This window comes from Helianthus annuus, chromosome 17 (genome assembly GCF_002127325.2).
Source record: "Helianthus annuus cultivar XRQ/B chromosome 17, HanXRQr2.0-SUNRISE, whole genome shotgun sequence".
Classification (NCBI taxonomy): domain Eukaryota; kingdom Viridiplantae; phylum Streptophyta; class Magnoliopsida; order Asterales; family Asteraceae; genus Helianthus; species Helianthus annuus.
In genome coordinates this window covers 16,290,440-16,314,240 of record NC_035449.2, presented here as the reverse complement: position 1 = coordinate 16,314,240, position 23,801 = coordinate 16,290,440, and the positions used below count along the sequence as shown (strand labels likewise).

Sequence of the window (23,801 nt, the reverse complement as noted above, 5' to 3'; positions counted from 1 at the left end):
CCATTTTGATTTGATTGCCTGCTTCCCTTCTAGAAGTTTCTCTAAGTTGCAAGTCTCACTTCCTCGAGAGCTTGTACCTTTTTCTTCATGGCCTCTCTCTACCTAATGTCCCTTACGACCCGATTGAAATGTTTTGGCTCATCATTTGAAGTAGTGGCCTCCAAGAAAGCTTTATATTTGTTAGTAAAGGTATTATAAGAAACATAGTGTGTTAAGGGATGTAACATAGAGGACCCTTGATTGGGAGCAGACTGCTCATGGTCTAGGGATGGAGGAAGTTTGACTTTGTAATCGTCAAAGTGTTTGGGGCGAACTTGTTTCTTTTCCACCTTGGTTGCTCTAAATTCTAAGCATTGAGCTCGGGTGGCTCATTAACAAACCCCTCCGAACTTGGGTCCATGTTGCTCATCTTCACGCATGGGCCCATTATCTTCAACTTGTGCATCTTCCTTCTCAACACTGTTCTCAGTTTGTGGACTCGTATTCTCCATCGGGTTTTGTGGGGCTTCAAGAACAGTTTCTTCGGTTTGAGTAGTTCTCGAAGTCTAGGATCAACATGCTCTCCATTGTAACACTTCAATTAACGGGTTCTCTGGTACAACCATATGTGTCCATTCTTTACATTGGAACACTTTTGTCTTGTTCTTTGGCACATCATGTGTCTGTTCTATTCTTCATTAACTCGTCCCAGTTTACATAAGCCAAACTATATTGAAACGTATGCATATTTAAACAATAAGTGTCCTTTAACAAAAAAAAAAAAAAAAAAAAAAAAAAAAAAAAAAAAAAAAAAACTATGTAAATGAGAAACCCCCCTGTTTTTAATTTTTATCTTGCTGCTCAAGACTTCTTCTTCCTTTCTTCGCTATTTTAATCAACTTGCTGCTTTGCTTTCATATTCCTACGAATCAATTACGCTCTCTATCAATTTGGATCATACGTAATGATCAAAACATGCGTTCTTCCATTTGTTTATAGCTGTTCTATTCACATTGTTTTCTAATATTTTCAACTTTTCTTTCGTGGAAATTTAGGTATCTGAAGATGTTAACTGAAACATCGGATGTTCCGAAGGTCGGATTCAGTTTCGACCTGTGCAGTAGAAACAATATGCTGACGAAGAAAGGATTAAAACCTCCTGGCTATCTTAAAACCGGCACTACCATTGTCGGTGTAGTCTGTAAGGTATTTTGTGGTTTTATTATGTTTGATTGTTTGCTTGATTGCTGTGTTAATAGATTTTTGTATATTGTTGGTAATTTTAATCAGCTTTTTTTTTTTTGTAGAATGTGATTAAGCTGTGTAATTAGTATTAGTATAAATTACAATTAGTATAAAATAATGAATCAGACACATAGGGTTTCCAATTGGAACTTTGTTATGGTAAATATTAGACGGTAGAGGTGCACATTCGAACCGGTTCGTGAACTGACCCCGAAGTTTCAAGCTGAATTGGAATCGGTTTGGAATTGATATGGAGAAGAGCCGGTTTGAGCAAGATAGAAATAGTAGGTTTGGGACCGGTTTGAACCTGAACCGAATCATAAAAAAACCAATCAAAATTGCTCAGACCTGTCAATGGCGAGCATAGCGCTCACTATAGCGAATAGCGAGCGAAACGGTTTAGGGCATAGCTGTTAATCCAGCAAACGGTTTAGGGCATAGTTGTTAATAGCGAGCATAGTGCTCGCTATAGCGAATAGCGTAGCGAAACAGGAGTTTCCCGCTATGCCATGTTTAGCGCCTAAATAGCGTGAAAATAGCGGATTTAGGTTTTTTTTCCTTTTTTGGGATAAATAGCGGATAAGATAGATTTGAAAAAAGAGCGTAATGCTTCCATATTTGCCGGATTTTTTTTATAAAAATATACATGTAAAATACTTCTAAAATTTTCTTCGAGTGTATCGCTAAACATGAAATAGCGTTACTATAGCTACGAAACGTATTACGTATAGCCTATAGGTAGCTTGTCGCTATCGTCTGCTATTCACTATTGACAACTTTGGTTTACGGTTTGAACTTTGAAGTTTAAACCTGATCTGTGCCCCTTAATTAGACGGAACCAAGCTGTTCATTGATTCGTAAATCCCTCATTGGACGATTTAGAATCTAAATTGTAGAAGTGTATTCCTGGTCATTCTCTCTCATCATGATATACAATGTTTTAAAAGGTGTCTGGAAGTGTTCAATAAGAACAAAAAAAAACATGACTGAATTATATATCTTACCAGAGTTGCGTTGGCTGCAAGTAATATTAATGTTGGAGACAAGAGATGCCCACTTTGTAGTGATTATGATGAAACTAGTGAACACCTTTTTGTTTCCTGCCAATTTTCTCAATCGATTTGGATGGTCATAGCACAGTGGTGTAGAATTCCTCCCATATTTGCCTTCAGCTTTAAGGATGTATTGGTTACACATTCTTCTGTGTATGGAAGTAGAAAGAAAAAGAAAGTTCTAAATGCCATTTTCCAGGTGGTTATTTGGAGCATTTGGAGGATGCGGAATGAGGTGATCTTCGGTTCAGTCGAGCCTAGCATCACTAAGGTTGTAGAAGAATCAAAGTCGATGGCGTACCATTGGGTAAAAAATCGATCGCGGTCTCATTCTTGGACATGGAGCGAATGGCAGAAGTTTAATTTAGTCATATAATGTAGTTGGTGTAAGCAGTTTTTGCTTGGCTGTTTTTGGTGTTTATGTATTGTAAATTTGGTGTCTAGCGCCTTGCTAGTTGTTTTAATAAAATTTTGTTGGCCGTTCAAAAAAAAAATATCATTTTCAGGACTGTGTCGTTCTTGGGGCAGATACCAGAGCCACAGCGGGTTCTATTGTTGCTGACAAGAACTGTGAAAAGATTCATAATATGGCTCCAAACATCCTCTGTTGCGGAGCTGGAACTGCTGCTGATACAGAAGCTGTCACAGGTATTCTTTTTGTCGCATATTTTTCACTCTTTTTTTAAGGATCCCCTACAATAAACCTTAATTGTTAGACATCTCTTTTTGGTAGATAACATCAGCTCTCAGCTGAAGCTGCACAGATATCATACCGGTCGTGAATCAAGGGTTGTAACAGCACTCACGTTATTAAAGTCTCATCTTTTCCGGTAATTTCTTCTGTCGATTATTTTTTTCTTTCCCTATAGGAAGTATCTAACTTTGATTTTGCTTATCAGTTACCAAGGTCATGTGTCGGCTGCTTTGGTGCTTGGTGGAGTTGATGTGACAGGGCCACATCTACATACCGTGAGTTGATACTATTTTCGCATCTGTGAAGGTTTTTTAAATTTAAGAGTAAACTTCCGTTTTGCTCCCTGTGGTTTGGTCACTTTAACGGTTTTGCCCCAAACCTTTAAAAATAGCCATTTTACTCCCTGATGTTTTGGTTTTGTTGGCAGTTTGCTCCCTGCGGGGAGCAAAATGGAAACACAAACAATTTGGATGGAGTTAGAGGCGGGGAGCAAACTGGCAAAAAACCGAAACATCAGGGAGCAAAATGGCTATTTTTAAAGGTTTGGAGCAAAACCGTTAAAGTGACCAAACCACAGGGAGCAAAACAGAAGTTTACTCTAAATTTAAAGACAATGCACTAATGCTTTTAAATCTCGCATTTTTAGATTTATCCTCATGGATCAACAGACACACTCCCGTTTGCAACAATGGGCTCTGGTTCTCTTGCCGCAATGGCCATCTTTGAATCAGAGTATCGTGAAGGGCTTACTGTGAGTTTTAACTTTTCACTACCATTGATCTAGCTTTTACTGTTTACACATCTTGATGGTTAACATAACACGTGTTTAAAAAAATTTACAGAGGGATGAAGGAGTGAACTTGGTAACGAAGGCTATATGCTCCGGCATATTTAACGATTTGGGAAGCGGAAGCAACGTAGATATTTGTGTGATAGAAAAGGTCGGTTTGTTTGTTTGTTTGTTCTTCTCATTTTGACAATGCTTCAGCACCTTTAATCGTAATGTGGATTTTCTTAATCATGTTTGTTAATATATATCAGGGTAAGACGGAATATCTGAGGAATCACCTTACTCCAAATCCTCGCACTTACATCAGTTCAAAGGGCTACACTTTCTCGAAAAAGACAGGTTAGTAATTCCATCCGAGAATCCAACATGTTTATGCGTAATTTGATTCTGATGATATAATCTGCGTTTACAGAAGTTTTGCATACGAAGATTACACCGCTTAAGGAGCTGGTTGATGTGGTACAAGTGGGAGGAGATGCGATGGAAGAATAAGTTTGTCGCTATATGGAGTTCTTCAGCAAGTTACGTCGATAGCTTGAGATTTAAACAGTGTTCAAACTTGCATTTCGGTGACATTGAATTTGAATTGCTTCTCTTATTCTTATATCCATGTATTCGGGAAATATAACGTCTGAAGAAACACTGAACTAATTAAGGGACTAATTAGTTTGGTTTATGTTTCTGCCATAATGGTTAATCTTCTTGTGAATATTTGAGCTCCGACTTGATGCTTTAACCCTGCAAAACAGAACACCGTTACTCGTTAAGAGGGGAATGTGGGGGTTTCCCTCTTAACCGGGCTCCGGCGTGAGAATAAGCGACTGCTTTGGGTGGATAATTAAGTGTTAAGAGTGAGAGTAGAGGGAATAGAATGTTTAACCTGTGGAAGGAGGTCTCTATTTATAGCCGGAGAAGTGTAAGAGGATATGGGCTGATGGGCCTTGGGCCGGAAATGGACGACACAACGGATGTGCTCTTTGTCTCACTAGTGTCGACCGTTTAGTGGCTTCTAGAAGTTCTCCGGTGCTGGCGCACCTTGATTGGAGCCACGTGTCATTGTTGTCGGCCCTGCTGCTCTTCTGCCATCAGCAGACAAGTGGAGATCGTGGGACAGATGTCTCCGTCCCCTGATTGGTGCCACGTAGGCGTCCTTACGTACTTCTCGTCAGACGATCGTGGCGCACGATTGACCAGAGCCTGCTGGACGCTCATTGGCTCTTTTCACTGCCACTTTTACCTTGTGTACCCCTGGAGGTAGCCTTGCGCTGCCTTCCTATGCGGTTCTTGTTGAGCATCTAACTAACCCGCGCGGGCTAGTATGCCCATGTGCTCTTTTAGTATGCTAAGTGTTGATATCAGAACTTCTTGTGGGCGAAACCTCGCGCGACGTAGAGCAGAAAGTGGTGTATCTCGCACGAGACTCTTGGTAGGAAGTTTATTAAGATAAGGAGTATGGTCCCATGCGCAACCTTGATGGAGGTTTGCCCGGCTTTTAGGGACCATACCCCTTTAACGTCTATATATTAATGGAGCCTTTCGAGTAACTGTAAGATATAAGATCATAGAAACCTATACTGTCAATAAAATAACAATAATTCAGTAAGTGATATATATAAGAGGTTATGCATTTGAAAGCATTTTGCAAGTCTTTCGACACAATCTACATATTTGGCGTGTTCGTGGAGATATATACAACTCAAATTGACCTGTTTTTTAGTCAAACGGGCCGACCTTGCCACTGGTATCATGCAAAATGTGTCAATGAAGTTGCTAAATGTTATTTTCAGATGGTATAACACTTTATAATATGCAGAAGTAAAGTTTTATCCGAATAAATTAGCTCCGAGTGACTGCAGGATAGCATCGACCCGACTGTAGGGTTCTGAAGCCGCGCTCATTGTGCTGTTAATGATTTTAAACCACTGGCTAGCGGGGTCGCACCCATTGTCATTGGTCAAACATCTACAATTGTTTGTGACAATGTTGTTTTCAGAGTCTACATCCAAACAAACAACTGTGCCATTGTTGGTCTTGGATGAAAGGTGTAGTTTAGAGGCTGATATGGCTTCCCATTTCGATGAACTGTCGGTGCATATTAAGCCTAGTTTTGCCTTCTTCCCTACTCCATCTGTTTGCAAGCAATAATATGTACCCTTTATTGTTAGGGTCTGTTTTTGGGTGTAATCCCAATGCTCAGCTTCGGCACATGCACCCAAAGTCAACGGCTTGAATAACGATTGTCGTTGCACGCATAGCCCCGTGGCTGGATGGAAGATTACTTTATGTGGACGGGTGTTTGATAATCCCGGGCCTGCATAACACAAAAAAAAAAAAAAAAAAAAACATATAATATGCTAAGGCATGGTTGTAAAAATCCCGACTAGTCTCCGATTAGTCGCCGATTAATCACTAATCAGAGGTTCACCGATTATTGGCCGATTAATTGCTAGGCGGTCAATGGCGGTCCTATTCCGGCCAAATTTTGGCGAGACGTCGGCCAAATTTCGACCAAACCTTATAAATTCCTTCCAGTTACTTAAAAAATGGGTTAATGAGGGGTTAAAACATGTCTACTTTAGAAAACTACATATAAAAATGTGTGTGTATATATATAACTAAAAATTACATATAAAAATCTCGATCCGATTAATTCCGGTTAATCCCTATTAATCGCTAGTCGGTACCCCACCGCCTGACTACCGTCTAGCGATTCTTACAACACTGTGCTAAGGTAAGATCATCACTTGAGGATGCAATAGGCTTGTGATAATATCTAGAGCCAACATGCGAAAATCAAGGGAAAAAATGTGGACCAATCCGACATCCGGTTGGATCTATTAGGACCGACTAGACCCTTGTTACAAGTATAAAAGCTACCTTGAAATGGAGATTGGATGGGTGATATTTTCTTCAAGAAACTTGAATTTCTTGCTTCACACCAATCCCAATTCAAAACCCCATAAAACTCTTCCATTCCAACTACACCTTCCCTAAAATAATAACTACCAGCAAGGGTCCATATAGCCCAATCCAGATCAGTATCAGCAGCCCATGCCATGAAACAATTCAAATACCTATTGTCATTCTCATTTGTGCCCCTTTGATCCACACCCCATTCACTTATAAACAAAGGGTAACCTTTCTCCAACAAAAACCCCGATTTTTGCATTATGTTATCGACAATCCGACCACATACTTGGTTAGGGTTGCCGGTTTCCCACTCTTCACTGTTGGAAAACCCGTACCAATGAGCTTCGAAAACCAACTTGTTGCTAAATGTTAAGCTTACATCTTGAGTTTGAATAAAAGATAAATCCTTGTCGTAGCTCAAACCGGACAAGATTACTAAAACATTAGGGTTTGCCGCATGGACTACCTCCGCGCCTTTTTGCATGTACCTGTTCATAACAATTGTATCAATAATGCAATAATGATTAAAATCACATGAAATCTTTCAAAGGGATAGTGCAGACGCACGGTGGTAAACGTCTGAGTCCCCTTTTACCCCCCCCCCCCCCCCCAATGACTTGTCCATTGTGTATCAATTAAAGAGTATAAGGTGATTTGTATGGTACCTATACCAAATGCTAACATTTTGTTTAGGGCCGCGGAGTTCATTCCTTAAACTCATACCAACCACATTTTTTGTGCTGTTGAACATGGTGGCAACTTTAGCGAGACCCTTGAGCCACACGTCAGGGTCAAAGTATCGGTCACCAAAGAATCCGTTGCCATCAAAATCGCTGCAACACCAGCCGGGCTTGCTTATTTGATTATCTAATACCATCATAACATTGTTTCTGTCAAGGCTTGCAACCACTTCCTGTCACACACAAAAATTAACTTGTTATTCACACTCAATAGATTCTTGTTTTAACTTATACTCTTAACTTGATTGATCTCTGAATTGTTGTAATCTTATATTCTCAAGTTGAGTTCTAAATTTGAAATTTTCTTTTAAACAAGAATCGTTTTTATTTTGTTTTTTTCATTGTTACCTAATCTTTGCGAAAATTAATATTCTACTATGTAAAACTAATTAAAATGAATTTAAGGTACCAATTGTCTTTGGTTTGTGCATATGGCATTATAGCTTAGTGGCATCTTCGGGGTAGGATAACGCTTGGGTACCATTAGGTCTTGGGTTCAATTCTTACAATGGGGTTTTTCCAGATTTATTCCACTCGTGACACGATAATATTTCAGTGGTCTGTCAATGATACAATTTGTTAATAAAAAAATTGTTTTTGGTTTGTGGTTAAAAAAAGTTTTTAGATTTTTATAATTTGATCTAAATCCAACCAATTATAAAAATGCCTAGTAGTGGTCCTAGTCCTAGTGGACAATTATGGATAAGATGAATGTCACAGCCAGAAGTCAATAACTAATTTTTCCAGCTAAAAAGCTCGTAATTAATAATATCAATTAATATATTCTTAACATCTTCAAACACACACACACACATATTTAACTTTGAAGTGTAAGCAAATATATACCTGAAAAGCCTTGATTAAAGGGAGGTCAATAAAAGAAGGATTGTTGGCTTGAAATCCGGCAATGGACTCTATCAACCCAAGTTTTTTAAGCGACTGCCTTACTGAAACTGACGCTAAACTGTCATTAGTGAATAAAAAAAGTGGATATGTGAGTCTAACACAATTAAATCCCATATCCAATATTTTTTTTGAGATCACATCAACCGGTTGTTTGCTTAGACCCTCTGCCACAACTGCATCCAGATGGCTAACCCAATTCACACATGATAGTTTTACTCTTTCGCCGCCTTCTCCGTCGCTCACGATCCATCGTGAGTTGGTGGAGAGCGGTAGTGCCACCGTCGAATGGTGGTGGAAGACGGTGGCGAGGAGGAGGAGAGGAAGTAGAGATGAGAGATTCCAACCCATGTTGGTTTGGTGTTAATTGGATTTGGGGAAGTATAATATTAGATTATATACCTCAATAATGATGATGTCTTTTTCGGCTTTAGTTGCCACTAGTTTACGATATATTATCCTTGTATTTAAATAGTTACCAGTTATCACGGGTTGCGATAAGATTAATTTTTAGTTTATTTTTTTAATGGCTAACTAAATCACCGGATAAGAATTCTGGGATGTCCTCAATCTAGTAAATGTATCTCCTCCTTTATAACGGTCAGAGTTAGATGCGTATCTGAGCCACCAAGCCACCAGTTCTGGGGAAAACCCGCCCGTCCGAAGGTCCGTTGTGGAAAAATTTGGTCCAGCTCGGTTTCGAACTGACGACCTCCAGAGAGACCTAGTTCTAAACTTCATTGTCACCATCAATATCCTTCAAAGTGGTGCTAGTGGGGGTTGAACTTGGAACCTTAAGAAGAGAAACCAAGTTACGAATGATTACTTGGTGGGGAGAGTCTAAGGTGCTGTTTGTTTTTTCTGCTGGAAAACCTCTTCTGCTGCAGGCCACATCTACAAGCATCTGCAGGAGAAGAGGTGGACCAAATGTCTTCAGTCTGCAAGGAGAAGAGGGTTTGTTTTTTTTTTTTTATATATAAAACCTCTTCACACACAAACACACACAGATCTCTCTCTACTCTCTCGCTACCACCGCCATCTTCACCACCGCCACCACTTCACCACCGTCATCATCACCACCGCCATCATCACCACCGCCACCACTTCACCACCGTCATCTTCACCACCGCCACCACTTCACCACCGTCATCATCACCACCGCCATCATCACCACCGCCACCACTTCACCACCGTCATCTTCACCACCGCCACCACTTCACCACCGTCATCATCACCACCGCCATCTTCACCACCGCCACCACTTCACCACCGTCATCTTCACCACCGCCATCATCACCACCACTTCACCACCGTCATCATCACCACCACCATCATCACCACCACTTCACCACCGCCATCATCATCACCGCCATCGATTTAGGGTTTCGGATGTGGAGGTCGATTTGGGGGTTTTGTTTCTGATTGATTTGGGGGGTTTGTTTCGGAGGTGGAGGTCGATTAGGGTTTGCAGAGGTCGATTAGGGTTTGCAGAGGTGGAGGTGGTGGTGGCGGAGCAGGGGTGGTGGTGGCGGAGCAGGGGTGGTGGTGGTGGCGGAGCAGGGGTGGAGGTGGAGGTGGAGGTGGTGCCAAAAAGAGGTAAACCTCTGCTTAGAGAAGCTAAGGTCTCATCTCTTCCCCAAGAAGAGGTTGGGGAGAGGTAAAAAGCACTTCTCGAAAAAACAAAAAAACACTCTACAGCACCTAAACCTCTTCCCGCGTCTGCACGGTTCAGACAGAAGAGGCCAGGAAGCTCTTCTTCCAAAAAACAAACACCACCTAAGAGTTAATGATTCCTTGCATGAAAATAAACAAATAATTAGAATTTAGGCTTTCATTTTACCTTTGTTTTAATAAACATGTAGTGTTTGGATTGATTTGTTTAACATATTTAATTAAACATGCTCTTGCATTTTACTTTTTTTATTTAATAAAGATGCAGTGTTGCCAATGATCTCTAGATCAAGTGGTGGAGGGCGTGCATTTCTCTTGAGAGATGCAAGTTCGACTCCCACTTGGTGCAGAGTGAAGTACTGGTGGGCAATGATAGGAGACCCAGGGAAACCTGGGTTGGATCCTTGAGCCAAACGGGTTTTACCGGTAATTTCACTGTCGTGCCTACGAGCGGGTGGGTTACCGGGTTTTCCCCGGAATTGGTGGTGGACTCGGGTTACTCTCGGAGTACTCCGTTTGTCCAGTGGGTGCCCCGAGAGTGCTCGGGATTGAGTTTGTTGGCCGTTCAAAAAAAAAATTAAAGATGCAGTGTTTGGATTGATTTGTTTAACATATTTAATTAAATTGGTCATGTTTATGTTAACTTCGTTTAATTAAATGTATTGACCCATCAACTCATTTAATTAAATAAGTCGACTAGTCAACCTATTTACGGCTTGTTTAATCTATTTATTATAACCCTCTTACCCGTTTGTCATGTTTACATAAGTCATAACACGTTTAAAACTTGCCAACCGTCTTGCTTCGTTGCTTCGTTTAGATAAACAAGCTAGACGTTACATAATGTATATCCGAGTTATATTTGATGTTTTTATGCGTATAAATATATGGCGTGTTTAGGTTGAACAAGTTAACCTATCAATCTACAAAACTAACACGATTCACACGATGGCTACTAGACCCGGTATGGTGTGTCCGAATCTGGCCACTATCTCCGACTCAGAGGCTTCCATGTTGGTGAGACCGTTTTCTTTGGAGGAGATTAAAGTTGCAGTATGGGATTGTGAAGGGGATCGAGCACCGGGACCGGATGGCTTCAATTTCAAGTTTATTAAAAGGTGTTGGCCTGGTCTTAAAGATGATCTGGTTAGGCTTCTCAATAAATTTTATGATGATGGATCTCTTAACAAGTGTTGTACCTCCTCTTTTATTGCACTAATCCCGAAAGTGAAAGACCCAGTTAGTCCAGCGGATTTCCGACCGATTAGCCTCATCGGGGTCGTTAACAAGGTGATTTCTAAGGTCCTAGTTAACCGGCTAAAAGGGGTTATGGATAGTATTATTTCGGATCAACAATCGGCCTTCTTGGCAGGGAGAAACATTATGGACGGCCCACTCATCCTTAACGAAGTATTCAGTTGGTTAAAGAAGCAGAAGCGGAAGGGGATGTTTTTTAAAGTGGACATTAATAAGGCTTATGACTCGGTCAACTGGGGGTTTCTGGATTCAATTATGGCACAAATGAATTTCCCAAGTAGATGGAGAACTTGGGTGATGGCTACATTGTACTCGGCCAGAGCATCCGTTCTTGTCAATGGCTCTCCGACTCGGGAATTTGATTGCTCACGGGGGCTCCGCCAGGGGGATCCATTGTCTCCCTTCTTGTTTGTTATTGCTATGGAGGCTCTATCCGGGATGATGAAAAAGGCAGCCTCTATCGGTTTGTTCGAAGGGATTATGATCACCAATAATGGCCCATCCTTATCTCACTTGATTTATGCGGATGATGTGATGTTCATTGGTGAGTGGGCGGCGTCAAATATTATCAATCTTCGCAGGATGATGAGATGCTTCTACTTAGCTTCGGGTTTGAAAATAAACCTTGCTAAGTGTAGTATCTATGGTATTGGGGTGGAAGATCGGGAAATTCAGGATATGGCTCTCCTATTGGGTTGTAAACAAGGTACGTTTCCTTTTAAGCATCTCGGTTTAATGATTGGTGCCAATATGAATCTTGCTCGTAGTTGGAAAGCGGTGGTCGACATCTTCAAGAATCGGCTTTCTATTTGGAAAGCCAAGACTTTATCATATGGTGGGAGAATTACTTTAATTAAATCAGTCTTAAACTCGCTCCCTACATACTATTTTTCCTTGTTTAAAGCACCGCTAAAAGTACTAGACTCGTTGGATAAGATCAGAAGGGTTTTCTTTTGGGGAGGATCAGAAGAAAAGGCCAAGATGAATTGGGTGGCATGGGATAAAACAATCGCTCCAATCGAATTTGGGGGGTTAGGTTTCGGGTCTCTTAGGGATGCTAATTTAGCCATGCTATCAAAGTGGTGGTGGCGTTTTAAAACTGAAAAATCAGCATTGTGGCGGAAGGTAATTTGGGCGGTTCATCATAGACCAAGAGCTTGGTGTGACATCCCAGTTAAAGCGTCGGTTGCAGGTCCGTGGAAGAGTATAATCAGTATTGAACAGATACTCCTGGCTGCTGACTTAGACTTGAGGCATGGGATATCGGTTGCTTGGGGGAATGGGCAGAATATCTCGTTTTGGCTGGATGCCTGGGCCGACCAATTACCGCTCTACCTCAGATTTCCGGCCTTGTTTAAAGAAGAGTTGGTTAAGGATTGTCTCCTCGCGGACCGAGTGGGTTTGGGTGCTTCTGGACTAGTATTTAATTGGGCCTGGGCTCGGCCCATAACTGGTGGGGAGTTAACAAACCAGTTCCAACAACTTTCTGGCTTGATTGGGCTTCTGAATACGTCTCCTGGTCCGGATGTTTGGAGCTGGAAGTTGGAAACAAATGGTTATTTCACAGTTGCCAGCATAAAAAAGATTCTCAGTTCATGGAATCGGTCCAGACCCGTTCGTGCTTTTGAGTGGAACAATTGGGTGCCCAAAAAGGTAGGCTTGGTGGCATGGAGGGCGAATATGGAAAGGCTTCCAACGAAACAAGCATTAGCGGCTCGGAATGTGCAGGTTCAGGATCAACTGTGTGTGCTGTGTAGCGAATATGTTGAGACATCGGATCATCTATTTGTATCGTGTCAGCTCGCACAAATGGTCTGGCTTAACCTAGCGTCTTGGTGCGGATTACCGCCAATCTTTGCGTTTGGTTTGAATGATCTGTTATCCCTACATGTTTCAAGTTCAGGCTCGGAGAAAAAACGGAAAGCGCTACATGCCGTCGTCTTGGTAGCAATTTGGAACATATGGAAAACAAGGAATGATGCTCTCTTCAGGCATTCAACTCCAAATGTAGTGAAGGTGTTAGATGAGATAAAAGCTATGGCGTACCTTTGGATTAAGAACAGATCGAAGTGGGTAGCCTTAACGTGGGAAGATTGGAGCCGGTTTAAAGTTTAGAGTTGGTGAATAGTTTGATGTATGTAATGGTCTGTTTGGTCTAGATAGTTTTGGTGTAAATCGATGTACATTTGGTGGGTAGCGTCTTGCTACAATGAATAAAAATTTTTGTCGGCCGTTCAAAAAAAAACAACAATTTTGAAAATGAATGTTACTTAAATGAACCCCACATTTGACTTTCTAGGGATTTTGGAAGGACTTCCAAGACAACCAATCCAACTAATATCTTTTGTTGCTTAAATGTTGAAAAATCGTATATAGTAAGGCAAGAAACAGAATCGGTTGACACTTGACACTTCTGGTAATAATGAAACTCTTAATTTATTTTAGTATTATTCAAGCTAGACCAAAAAGGAAAAATAAATCAACCTTATCTACAAAAAAGGTAATGATATCAAAATGGAATTATGACATACGAAAAAGACAATGGTTAATGTGATTGGGCTCATTTCCAAGACAGTCTAATAAACTATTAAATTGTTGTCTTGGGCTAATGTTTGAAAGAATAAACGGTTTGCTTTCTTTTAGCATTAACCCGTGTCATATATTAAGGTTGTTTGAGCAGTTGATTAGTAAGTTGGTAGGACATGTTGTAGTGTTGTAGAGCACTTGGTCCTTTATTATTGTAATCGCTTAATTAACATTACTAGATAGAAGCTGACATCTTAATTAATTAAGAAAAACATAATGCAAAATGTAGCTTTGTGGCTTGAAACTCGTTGGAAAGCTACTCTCTGCTTCTTCTTTTTTTGGAGCACCACAATGGTATAAAATACCAAACCGTAATCTCTATCTGCCATATTAGATTTTAAACCAACTTCAAAAACTCTCATTTTTCTTCTAACCCTAAACCATTCCAAAATTCAAACCTTCAGTGGCGAAGCTTGAAAATTTACAGCGGGGGGTCACAAGTCACCAGAGCTAAAAATTCTATATAAATATTTTTTTAATAAAACCGGGGGGTCGAAAACGTATATACCTAAAAAATTTATATGAAACATACATACATAACACTACTGAGTGAAAAGTCCCCCCCCCCCACCTCCCCCGGCCCTTAAAAGCTATGCCCCTGCAAACCTCCACTTTTATATAAAACATTTTAAAAGAAATTAATTATACCTGTAATCCCCATCTTGGTTTGAAATAGTCCATGGAGAAGGACCCGTTTAAGGTAGTTAGAGAGATGAGGTTTACCCATGTATATAGTTAAAAATACATATATATATATATATATATATATATATATATATATATATATAATAGAGTAAACTTCCGTTTTGCTCCCTGTGGTTTGGTCATTTTAACAGTTTTGCTCCAAACCTTTAAAAATAGCCATTTTACTCCTTGATATTTCGGTTTTTTTGCCAGTTTGCTCCCCGCCTCTAACTCCATCCAAATTGTTTGTTTTTCCATTTTGCTCCCCGCAGGGAGCAAACTGGCAACAAAACCAAAACACCAGGGAGTAAAATGACTATTTTTAAAGGTTTGGGGTAAAATCGTTAAAGTGACCAAACCACATGGAGCAAAACGGAAGTTTACTCTATATAATATTTTTTTTAGCATAACTATTATATGAGTAAATTTCTGTTTTCGTCCCTGAGGTTTGTCCATTTTAACTAGTTTAGTCCAAAAATCTAATTTATAACAAAACCATCCCTAAGGTTTGCATTTCTTAACGCTTTTCATCCCTAAGGTTTGCATTTCTTAACGCTTTTCATCCCTGAGAATTAAATGAAAAAGTACCCTTAGGGATGAAAAGCGTTAAGAAATGCAAACTTCAGGGCTGGATTTGTTATAAATTAGATTTTTGGACTAAAGTAGTTAAAATTGACAAAACTCAGGGACGAAAACAAAAATTTACTCATATTATATTTAGGGTAAAATGATCAAAATATCCTCATCTGGGGTTCATTTGATCAGATTTAACCATAAAAACTAACTGAGTTAGGCCTAAAGGACATAATGTGCGATGGTTTGCTAATATCAAGTACGTTTTTTTGTACTTTTTTAAGACAAATGACACACTTTGCAATCCAGTATCAACATAAAGAACGATTTTTGTAATTTACTCCCCATTTTATAATCCAGATTATGTCTCAATACAAGGTTCTTAAAGTAGTTAGACCTGGTTACTTGATAATGATAGAAGGTGGTGTGTGGCAGCGATGATATTAGTTGACGGCGATGCTGGTTGCAGGTCAGAAAAAGACGACGCTCGGTGGTGGTCGGAGCACATGGGTGATGCGGTTCAGTTTTTAAGTTTTGAGGGTCAGAAAAGGTTAAACATAGTTGAATGTTTGTCAAGTATGTGTTACTTAATATTCTTTACCCCAAAAAAAATGTGATACTTCATATTTGGAGAGGAAGGGTTACCGGAGAGAAAAAGAAATGGAAGGTAAAGAAGAAGATGTGAATCAGTATGAGAGGAATGGTTACCGGAGAGAAAAAGAAATGGAAGGTAAAGAAGAAGATGTGAATCAGAAAAGAGAGGCAGAACTTAATTTTTTTATTATAATATTTTTTAGAGTAAATTATAAGTTTTGTCCTTTATGTTTGTACCAAATTGCAGGCGGTGTCCTTTGCCTTTAAATTTGACGAGTTTTGTCACGGCCTCCGTGCCCGGTTTGACCCGGTCCAGGAGCCACGGGACAGAAAACCCGTGGTATTTATATTTACAGCGGAAGTCTTAGCAGGATCGTTTTAAATTTGAAAATGCCCGACTATTATTTGTGTAATAATGCGGGATAATCCCCGTAATTTACAGTAGAGGAATCTCATAGGAATTCCCCTTTTATTTTACAAAACATGTTTATTTATTTAATTTGAGCCACTACTTCAAGCTTGGGAGTGCTCCGTAGCACTTGTACTTGATTCACAGTAGGTCACCTGAAACATGTTGTAAAAATATTTTGTCAGCGGGGAAATACTGAGTGAATCATTCATTTTAATTAAAATGACACGTTGTTATAATTTACAGTATTAAGGGAGATTACAATGTTTATATGTCAACCAACTACCCACAGTATTTGTCACTCGACTCGTTTCTGTGACTGTGGTCATACCACTATTGGGTCCTGTCACCCAATAGTGACGAATATCACTAATTTTAGGCTCGCCCACCTAAAGTGATAAAACAGCAGTAATGTGCACAATACCCCACATACCGGCTGTAATTGAAGACTACAAAAACTTAATCCCTGTAATTATAACTTTGGAAAATAATTTGGAGTATTGTAAAACAGTTGATAAAAAGAGAATGACTCACTTTGCAGATTTAAGCCTACTGATTAGCCTTTGTTTAACCTAATTTAAATAACAATGCACACAAACTGGGTTAGTAACTAATACAGCATTTACGACAATTCACGAGATTAAACCCCCACAACGATTGACAAAGTGCGATACTTAAACATCCAGCGGATTCACAACGAATGACAGAGTATAGCCCGAGTCCGGGCAGCACTCAAACATCCTGTCGGAATCACGACAAATGACAAAGTATAAACCCAATTTGAGCAGCACTTAAACATTCGTTGGATAGTTTCAATCGATCGGACGTTGAATCGTAGCAGTAATTGAGTTATTACCCTGTTTTGCGGCAGCACTTTGTGAATTGTGTGTGTTTTAAGACTGTTTCGACTATAACTCAGAGTACAAATTGAAATTGAACGTCGAACAAACGCACAGTACCAAGTCCCACTGCCCTCTATTTATACCCAGAAATCCGCCCCCTCGCGCCACGCGAAAGATCTCCTTGTGCGCGTCGCGTGGAGCGAGACCCTAATCTACCATAGGTTGGCTTCGTGTCTCGGTAGCTCAGCTGAGTTGGTTTCTCATGCAATTTCATTTCACACGTAAAACTGTTTAGATATTATCAACTAGGGTTTACCCCCCTTGAGTTTTAGGGGCCTTGATCCTGATTCCGATTGTTCTGAAAATTTTAGGGTTTATGCAGATTTACTTGGGTTTCTCAATTAGGGTTTTCTATTGGACAAATAAAATAATAAATTAATAGTTTCGGGTGAGAGTTGTTACATCCTCCCCACCTTAATAAAATCTCATCCTCGAGATTTACTGAAATAGATGAGGATATTTTCGCTTCATTTCTGATTCCAGCTCCCAAGTATACTCGGGTCCTCTCTTGGAATCCCATTTGACTTTAACTAACACAAGTCGTTTGTGCTTAAGAAACTTGATCTTTCTATCTTCTATTTATAGTGGTTTTTCTACAAATTTCAGCTTTTCATTTATCTCGATATCTTGAAGAGGTACTATCAGGGATTCGTCAGGTAAACATTTCTTGAGATTGGATACATGAAATACATCATGTACTCTAGAGAATTCTTCTGGTAGTTGTAAACGATAAGCAACTGGTCCTATTCGTTGAATTACTGGAAATGGTCCTATGTAACTTGGACTCAGTTTTCCTTTCTTTCCGAATCGTACTACTCCTTTCCAAGGAGAAACTTTCAAAAGTACTTTGTCTCCGACTTGAAACTCTAGCGGCTTGAGGCGATTGTCTGCATAACTCTTCTGGCGATCTCGAGCTGTTTCTAATCTTTCCTTGATTTGAGTTATCTTGTCGGTAGTTTCTTGCACAATCTCAGGACCTGATAATTGACTTTTTCCTATTTCTGCCCAACAAACCGGAGTTCTACACTTTCGTCCGTACAGTGCTTCGAATGGGGCAGCTTCGATGCTCGAATGATAACTATTGTTATAGGAGAATCCAATTAAGGGTAAATGATCATCCCAGTTTCCACCAAAATCTATTACACATGCCCTGAGCATGTCTTCTATGGTTTGAATGGTTCTTTCACTTTGTTCGTCTGTTTGGGGATGATAAGCTGTACTTAAATTTAATCGTGTCCCCATGGTTTCTTGGAAACTTATCCAGAAATGTGAAGTAAAACGACTATCCCTATCTGATACAATGGAGAGTGGAACTCCATGCAGGGATACTACTTCATCTACGTATAATTTTACTAATCTTGCCATGCTGAAAGTTTCTTTCATGGGTAGGAAATGAGCTGACTTGGTTAATCGATCTACAATTACCCAAATCGCATTATTACCTTTTCTGGTTTTGGGCAACTTGGTAACAAAATCCATGGTTATTAGTTCCCATTTCCAAACAGGCATCTCAAACTGTTGAAGTAACCCTGAAGGTTTCTGGTGTTCTGCCTTAACTTGTGAGCAAGTAAGACACTTAGATACATAACTAGCTATATCTTTTTTCATACCTATCCACCAGAAATTATTTGTTAAATCTTGGTACATCTTATTATTTCCAGGGTGCATAGTATACCTAGATTTATGGGCTTCTTCTAAAATTTTATTCCTTAATTCTCCCTGTTTAGGTACCCAAATCCTTTTCTTGTGGAATCTCCAAATTCCATCACTTCCTTGTTCCAATTCTTTTGTTCGTCCTTTCATTCCTTCCGCATCATCCTTGATTGCTGTGATTTGAACATTCTTTAATTACTCCATTAAATCTAATTGTAGATTTAATCTAAGAGCACGAATTCGCTTTTGTTTCTCATGATACTTACGACTTAAGGCATCTGCAACTACATTTGCCTTTCCTTCGTGATATTGAATATCACAGTCGTAATCACTTAGAATTTCCATCCATCTTCTTTGTCTCATGTTTAATTCTTTTTGCCCAAATATGTACCTTAAGCTTTTATGATCTGTATAAACTGTAAACTTACTTCCATACAGATAATGTCTCCAAATTTTAAGGGCAAAAATTACCGCTCCTAATTCTAAGTCATGAGTCGTGTAGTTTCCCTCATGCTTTTTCAATTGCCTTGAGGCATACGCAATTACCTTTTTGCGTTGCATTAACACACATCCTAATCCTAGCATAGAAGCATCGCAATAGACTTCAAAATCTTCTCTTCCTTCTGGTAATGCTAAGATTGGGGCATTTGTTAACTTTTGCTTTAAAATCCTAAAGGCTTTTTCTTGTCTCGGTCCCCATTCAAATTTTACGGATTTACAAGTTAGCTTGGTTAATGGCACGGCGATCTTAGAAAAATCTTTAAAAAATCTTCCGTTGCTGATTTCGGGGCCTTCCATTTGGTGATCGCTTCAATTTTGGAGGGATCTACGTGAATACCTTCGTGATTCACCATGTGTCCTAAAAATTGCACTTCTTGAAGCCAAAATTCACATTTTGAGAATTTTGCGTAAAGCTTTTCCTTTCTTAACAAAGTTAAGAGTGCATGCAGGTGCTCACAATGTTCCTCCTGACTTTTGGAGTAAATAAGTATATCGTCGATGAAAACGATCACAAATTTATCCAAGTACGGTTTACAGATTCTATTCATCATATCCATAAATGCTGCTGGAGCATTTGTTAATCCGAAGGGCATGACTGTAAACTCGTAATGTCCATACCTAGTTCTGAAAGCAGTTTTAGGTATGTCTTCTTCTTGTACCTTTAATTGATGATATTCGGAGCGTAAATCTATCTTAGAAAAATATCTAGCTCCTTGCAATTGATCAAAAAGATCATCAATCCTAGGTAATGGGTATTGATTCTTAATTGTAACTTTGTTTAATTCCCTATAGTCGATACACATTCTCATCGATCCATCTTTCTTCTTTACAAACAACACTGGAGCTCCCCATGGAGAGGAACTTGGTCGTATAAATCCTTTACTTAGTAATTCATCTAACTGTTTCTTTAATTCTAACATTTCAGTAGGTGCTAACCGATAGGGTGCCTTGGCTATTGGTACAGTTCCTGGAATTAGATGAATTCTAAATTCTACCTCCCTATCAGGTGGTAATCCTGGTAGGTCTTCTGGAAAAACATCTGGGTATTCGGATACTATCGGAATATCCTCCAGTTTCTTACTTTTGATGTTAGCAACTACCGAAACCATATATGCTATTCCTTGTTTTCTTGAATAACTGGCTAACTTCATTACCGAAATAAATTTCAGTGGCTTTTGTGGCTTATCTCCGGTAATTATTACTAATTCTCCTGTGGGTGTATGGATTTCTATGGATTTTTTATCACAGAGAATTCGAGCATGGTTGGCTACTAACCAATCCATTCCTAACACGACATCGAATCCGGCTAAGTTCATGGGTAACAGGTTTGCAGAAAATTTATGGCCTAAAAGTTCTATCTTTCCTTCTTGCAAAACCTTATTTATTTTAACAAAATTCCCATCTACCGTTTCGACTGTAAAAATCTGCCCAAGGTTGGTTAAAGGTAAATTAAGGGCTTGGCAGAAAGAAGTATTTATAAAACTTTGGTTTGCACCAGAGTCAAATAATACTTTTGCATAAACGTCGTGAACTAAAAACGTACCAGCTATGACATCAGGAATTAGTTCGGCTTCCTGAGTAGTCAATTGGAAGGCTCTAGCGTTCTTCTTGGTAGTTCCTTCAGCCGGTTTAGCCTTGTTGTCTGCTGGTTTGACTAATTTAGGGCAATCTGGCTTGAAATGCCCAGTTTCTCCACAGTTGTAGCAGACTGTGGTTTTCTTTCTGCAATTCTCCTCACGATGTCCTACAGCTTTGCAAAAGTTGCAGGTTTCCTTACACCTTCCAAAATGCTTCTTCTTACAGTTTTTACAAAATGGCGGAACAGAAAATTGCCCTGTTCCCCTTCTCTTGAAATTACTACTATTACCCACACGAAATCCTTGGGTAATTTTCTGGGCCAAATCCTTCTTTCTATTTTCTTCTCGAGTGCGTACCGGTCCGTCAGTTAAGGTGTTGGCTAACTCTATCGCTTCGTCAATCGTGCGAGGTCTTGCGGCTTTGACAATGTCACGGATCTCGCTAATCAAACCCCAAATATAGCGAGAGATAAGTACTGATTCCGGCAAAGCCAGAGTAGGTACCATCCTGGCATACTCAAGGAATTTTGAAGTATACCCTCGACAGTCCACATCCACCATTCGATGGCTTAGGAATTTGTTTGCCATTTGCTCTTTTTCATATTCGGGACAGAATTTTCTTTCTATCAGTTGCTTGAATCCTTCCCAACTCATGGCATAAACCATGTCACTTCCCTTAGCTTGTAATACCGTGTTCCACCATTCTAACGCTTCTTCCTTGAAAAGGTGCGAAGCGTACATGACCTTATCTTCCTCGGCACATTTACTTATTTTGATTACGGCCTTGGTTTTCTCTAACCAACGCAGTGCCGCAGTCGCCCCTTCATTGCCTGCGAACTCCACAGGTTTACAGGCAAGGAATTCCTTATAAGTGCAACCAGGTGTTGTAGCTTTCATTCTTTTATGTATCGGGGCTTGAATTCCGTTATTATTATTACCGCCTCCATTGATACTATTACTAGCAGTATCGTCGTGCGTACGCTTACTAGGGTGAACTTGCGAAGGCTCAACAGGACTTTTTACTGCAGCGACGATAGCTGGGATAGCATTAACTATTCCCTGAGCAACGATATTTTCTTTGTCTTGCCGATTTAGGAAGTGATCCTCGTTATTATGTTCCGACTGGTTAGCTTCATTAACTGGTTCATTTACGGCGTGTTCCATCTAGATGTATATCAATTACGAACTATTATTTAATATAAACACTTTGATATATTTTACAAGCAAACTTTATTTAAAATAATAAACATAACAACCTTATAGATCTATTACAACTAAATTCTAAAAACATACTACTATGACAATTACATCCTGCATTTATTTTATTCCTTTTTTCTTATTTATTTACCATGGTTGGTCTCGGTTTGGCTACTTATCTTAATTATGGATCAAGATTCACTGCAGTAGTGGCTAACATATAAAGGTCTGACCATTTTTCATTTAATTCGTCTTCCCCTGGCGGGTTTTTACCTATTTCTTTATTAATTATCTGTAACAACTCTCACTAAAATTAATATTTAATATGATAATTATCCAATAAGGAAACCCTAATTGAGACACCCAAGTGATTCTGCATAAACCCTAAAATTTCCAGAACAATCGGAATCAGGATCAGGGCCCCTAAAACTTAAAGGGGATAAACCCTAGCTAACGATTATCAATATAAAACGTTGTTTAATTCTTATTGGTCAAAATCATCAAGTCAGCAAGGCTAGTCCCGTACCTAGGCAGCCTATAAATAGAGTGCTTCCCTTACGGACCGTAAAGGATATGGCTTACGGTCCGTAAAGCCTGCCAAATTTCGTGTATAAATAGCAGACATTGGCACTTGCTTTCTGTGATTGAAACGACGTCAATTCTCACTATGTACGTCGAATTAGAGCAGTAGTAGTGCAATTAAACACACACGGGTCACGAAGTACTGCTACGATGCCGGATATTAACTCGATCACTGTTCAATTCTTTTCTTTCCGTCAGCTTTTATTTTTGTAAATAATAGCTCGGGATTTTACCCTCTAAATCCCTAAACTCTGCTCGTTATCAGGGTAATAACTCTAATCGCTGCTACGATTTAATCTCCGATCGATTATAACTATCCAACGATTGTCTGAGTGCTGCTCAAATTGAGTTATACCTTGTTATTCATCGTGATTTCGACTTGAATGTTTGAGTGTTGTCCGAACTCGGGCTATACTCTGTCATTCGTTGTGAATCCGCTGAATTGTTAAGTATTGCACTTGTAAATCGTTGTGAGGGTTTCTATCTCGTGATTATCGTTAAAGTTGAATTGAGTTAATACACTAATACGGGTTCCCTTGTATCTAGAAATTAGAACTCGTAAGCAGGGAGCTGCTAGAATACTTAAAAGCTAAGTAAACTTAATAAGTTAAATAAACTTAGCAGTTAAGTTAGCTGAGTAGATTAATTAATTTGTTAATTAAGTTTAGTATGATTAATTAATCAGTTAATCAATATTAATTAAGCTAACAAGATTAATTAAGCTAAGTAAGGTTTATTAAAAATAGATATATATATATATAGGGTCGTATGAGAACGTTTAATATTAATAATAAAATATATTATATTTTTTTCCTTACTCCGTTTTTAATGAAACTTAGGTTAAAACGTAGATAAAAATATGCTCGTTCTAAAGACATATTCGTCGTTTTATAAAACGTCATATTTTAAAAGTTATAAGAGAAAAACGAGTGAAGCAGCTGAATTAATATATATAAGCAAGCTAGCTAGCATGTTAAGCAGGTAGGTAGGCACGTCAAATCTATCCCACATCGATCAGAAGATTATTTGAGGTGCTTGCTTGCTTGCTATAAATAAGAAGCTTAGGATTCATTTTTCTTTGCTCATTTCTCTTCTTCTTCTCTCTATATGTTGGTGTTCTAACCAATAATCACCGATACGATATTCTGTTCGGTCGATTCAGGAACCAACTAACGGATGCCAAAGTATTATACTTTGTGAATTTCGTTAAACGGAATCCAAAGTACTATACTTTGTGAGTTCGTTAAACGGAATCCGAAGTACTATACTTTGTGAGTTCGTTAAACGGATGCCAAAGTACTG

At 39.3% G+C, this 23,801-nt stretch overlaps 2 protein-coding genes across 3 annotated transcripts; one reads left to right on the top strand and one right to left on the bottom strand.

Annotated features, from left to right (window-relative positions):
* Positions 1 to 829: 829 nt before the first annotated feature.
* LOC110921776 (proteasome subunit beta type-7-B) lies at positions 830 to 4,440 on the top strand. 2 transcript variants are annotated; one of them, XM_035986726.1, is made up of 10 exons: positions 830 to 940; positions 1,035 to 1,185; positions 2,783 to 2,924; positions 3,010 to 3,106; positions 3,176 to 3,245; positions 3,398 to 3,511; positions 3,617 to 3,721; positions 3,813 to 3,911; positions 4,012 to 4,099; positions 4,173 to 4,440. In XM_035986726.1, the coding sequence occupies exons 2-10, from the start codon at positions 1,045 to 1,047 to the stop codon at positions 4,250 to 4,252; spliced, it is 936 nt and encodes a 311-aa protein (XP_035842619.1). In that variant the 5' UTR covers positions 830 to 940; positions 1,035 to 1,044; the 3' UTR covers positions 4,253 to 4,440. The 2 variants fall into 2 exon arrangements, with proteins under 2 accessions (XP_035842619.1, XP_022021819.1); XM_022166127.2 differs by lacking the exon at positions 3,398 to 3,511.
* A 901-nt stretch (positions 4,441 to 5,341) lies between these two features.
* Positions 5,342 to 8,749, bottom strand: LOC110921775 (glycosyl hydrolase 5 family protein). The gene is made up of 4 exons (XM_022166126.2): positions 8,257 to 8,749; positions 7,336 to 7,583; positions 6,638 to 7,158; positions 5,342 to 6,071 (listed from the first exon to the last, which is right to left on the bottom strand). Exons 1-4 carry the CDS (start codon positions 8,662 to 8,664, stop codon positions 5,584 to 5,586), a joined length of 1,665 nt encoding a protein of 554 aa, XP_022021818.1. The 5' UTR covers positions 8,665 to 8,749; the 3' UTR covers positions 5,342 to 5,583.
* Between the last annotated feature and the right edge of the window lie 15,052 nt (positions 8,750 to 23,801).

Excerpts from the sequence above, each read along its gene's own strand:
- LOC110921776 (XM_035986726.1), top strand. The coding sequence starts at position 1,045 with ATGTTAACTGAAACATCGGATGTTCCGAAGGTCGGATTCAGTTTCGAC. Across the intron at positions 3,246-3,397 it reads CAGGGCCACATCTACATACC|TTTGCTCCCTGCGGGGAGCA; the intron begins GTGAGTTGATAC and ends TTTTGTTGGCAG. Across the intron at positions 3,722-3,812 it reads AGTATCGTGAAGGGCTTACT|AGGGATGAAGGAGTGAACTT; the intron begins GTGAGTTTTAAC and ends AAAAATTTACAG.
- LOC110921775 (XM_022166126.2), bottom strand. The coding sequence starts at position 8,664 with ATGGGTTGGAATCTCTCATCTCTACTTCCTCTCCTCCTCCTCGCCACC. Across the intron at positions 7,584-8,256 it reads CTTTAATCAAGGCTTTTCAG|GAAGTGGTTGCAAGCCTTGA; the intron begins GTATATATTTGC and ends TGTGTGTGACAG. Across the intron at positions 7,159-7,335 it reads AATGTTAGCATTTGGTATAG|GTACATGCAAAAAGGCGCGG; the intron begins GTACCATACAAA and ends TGTTATGAACAG.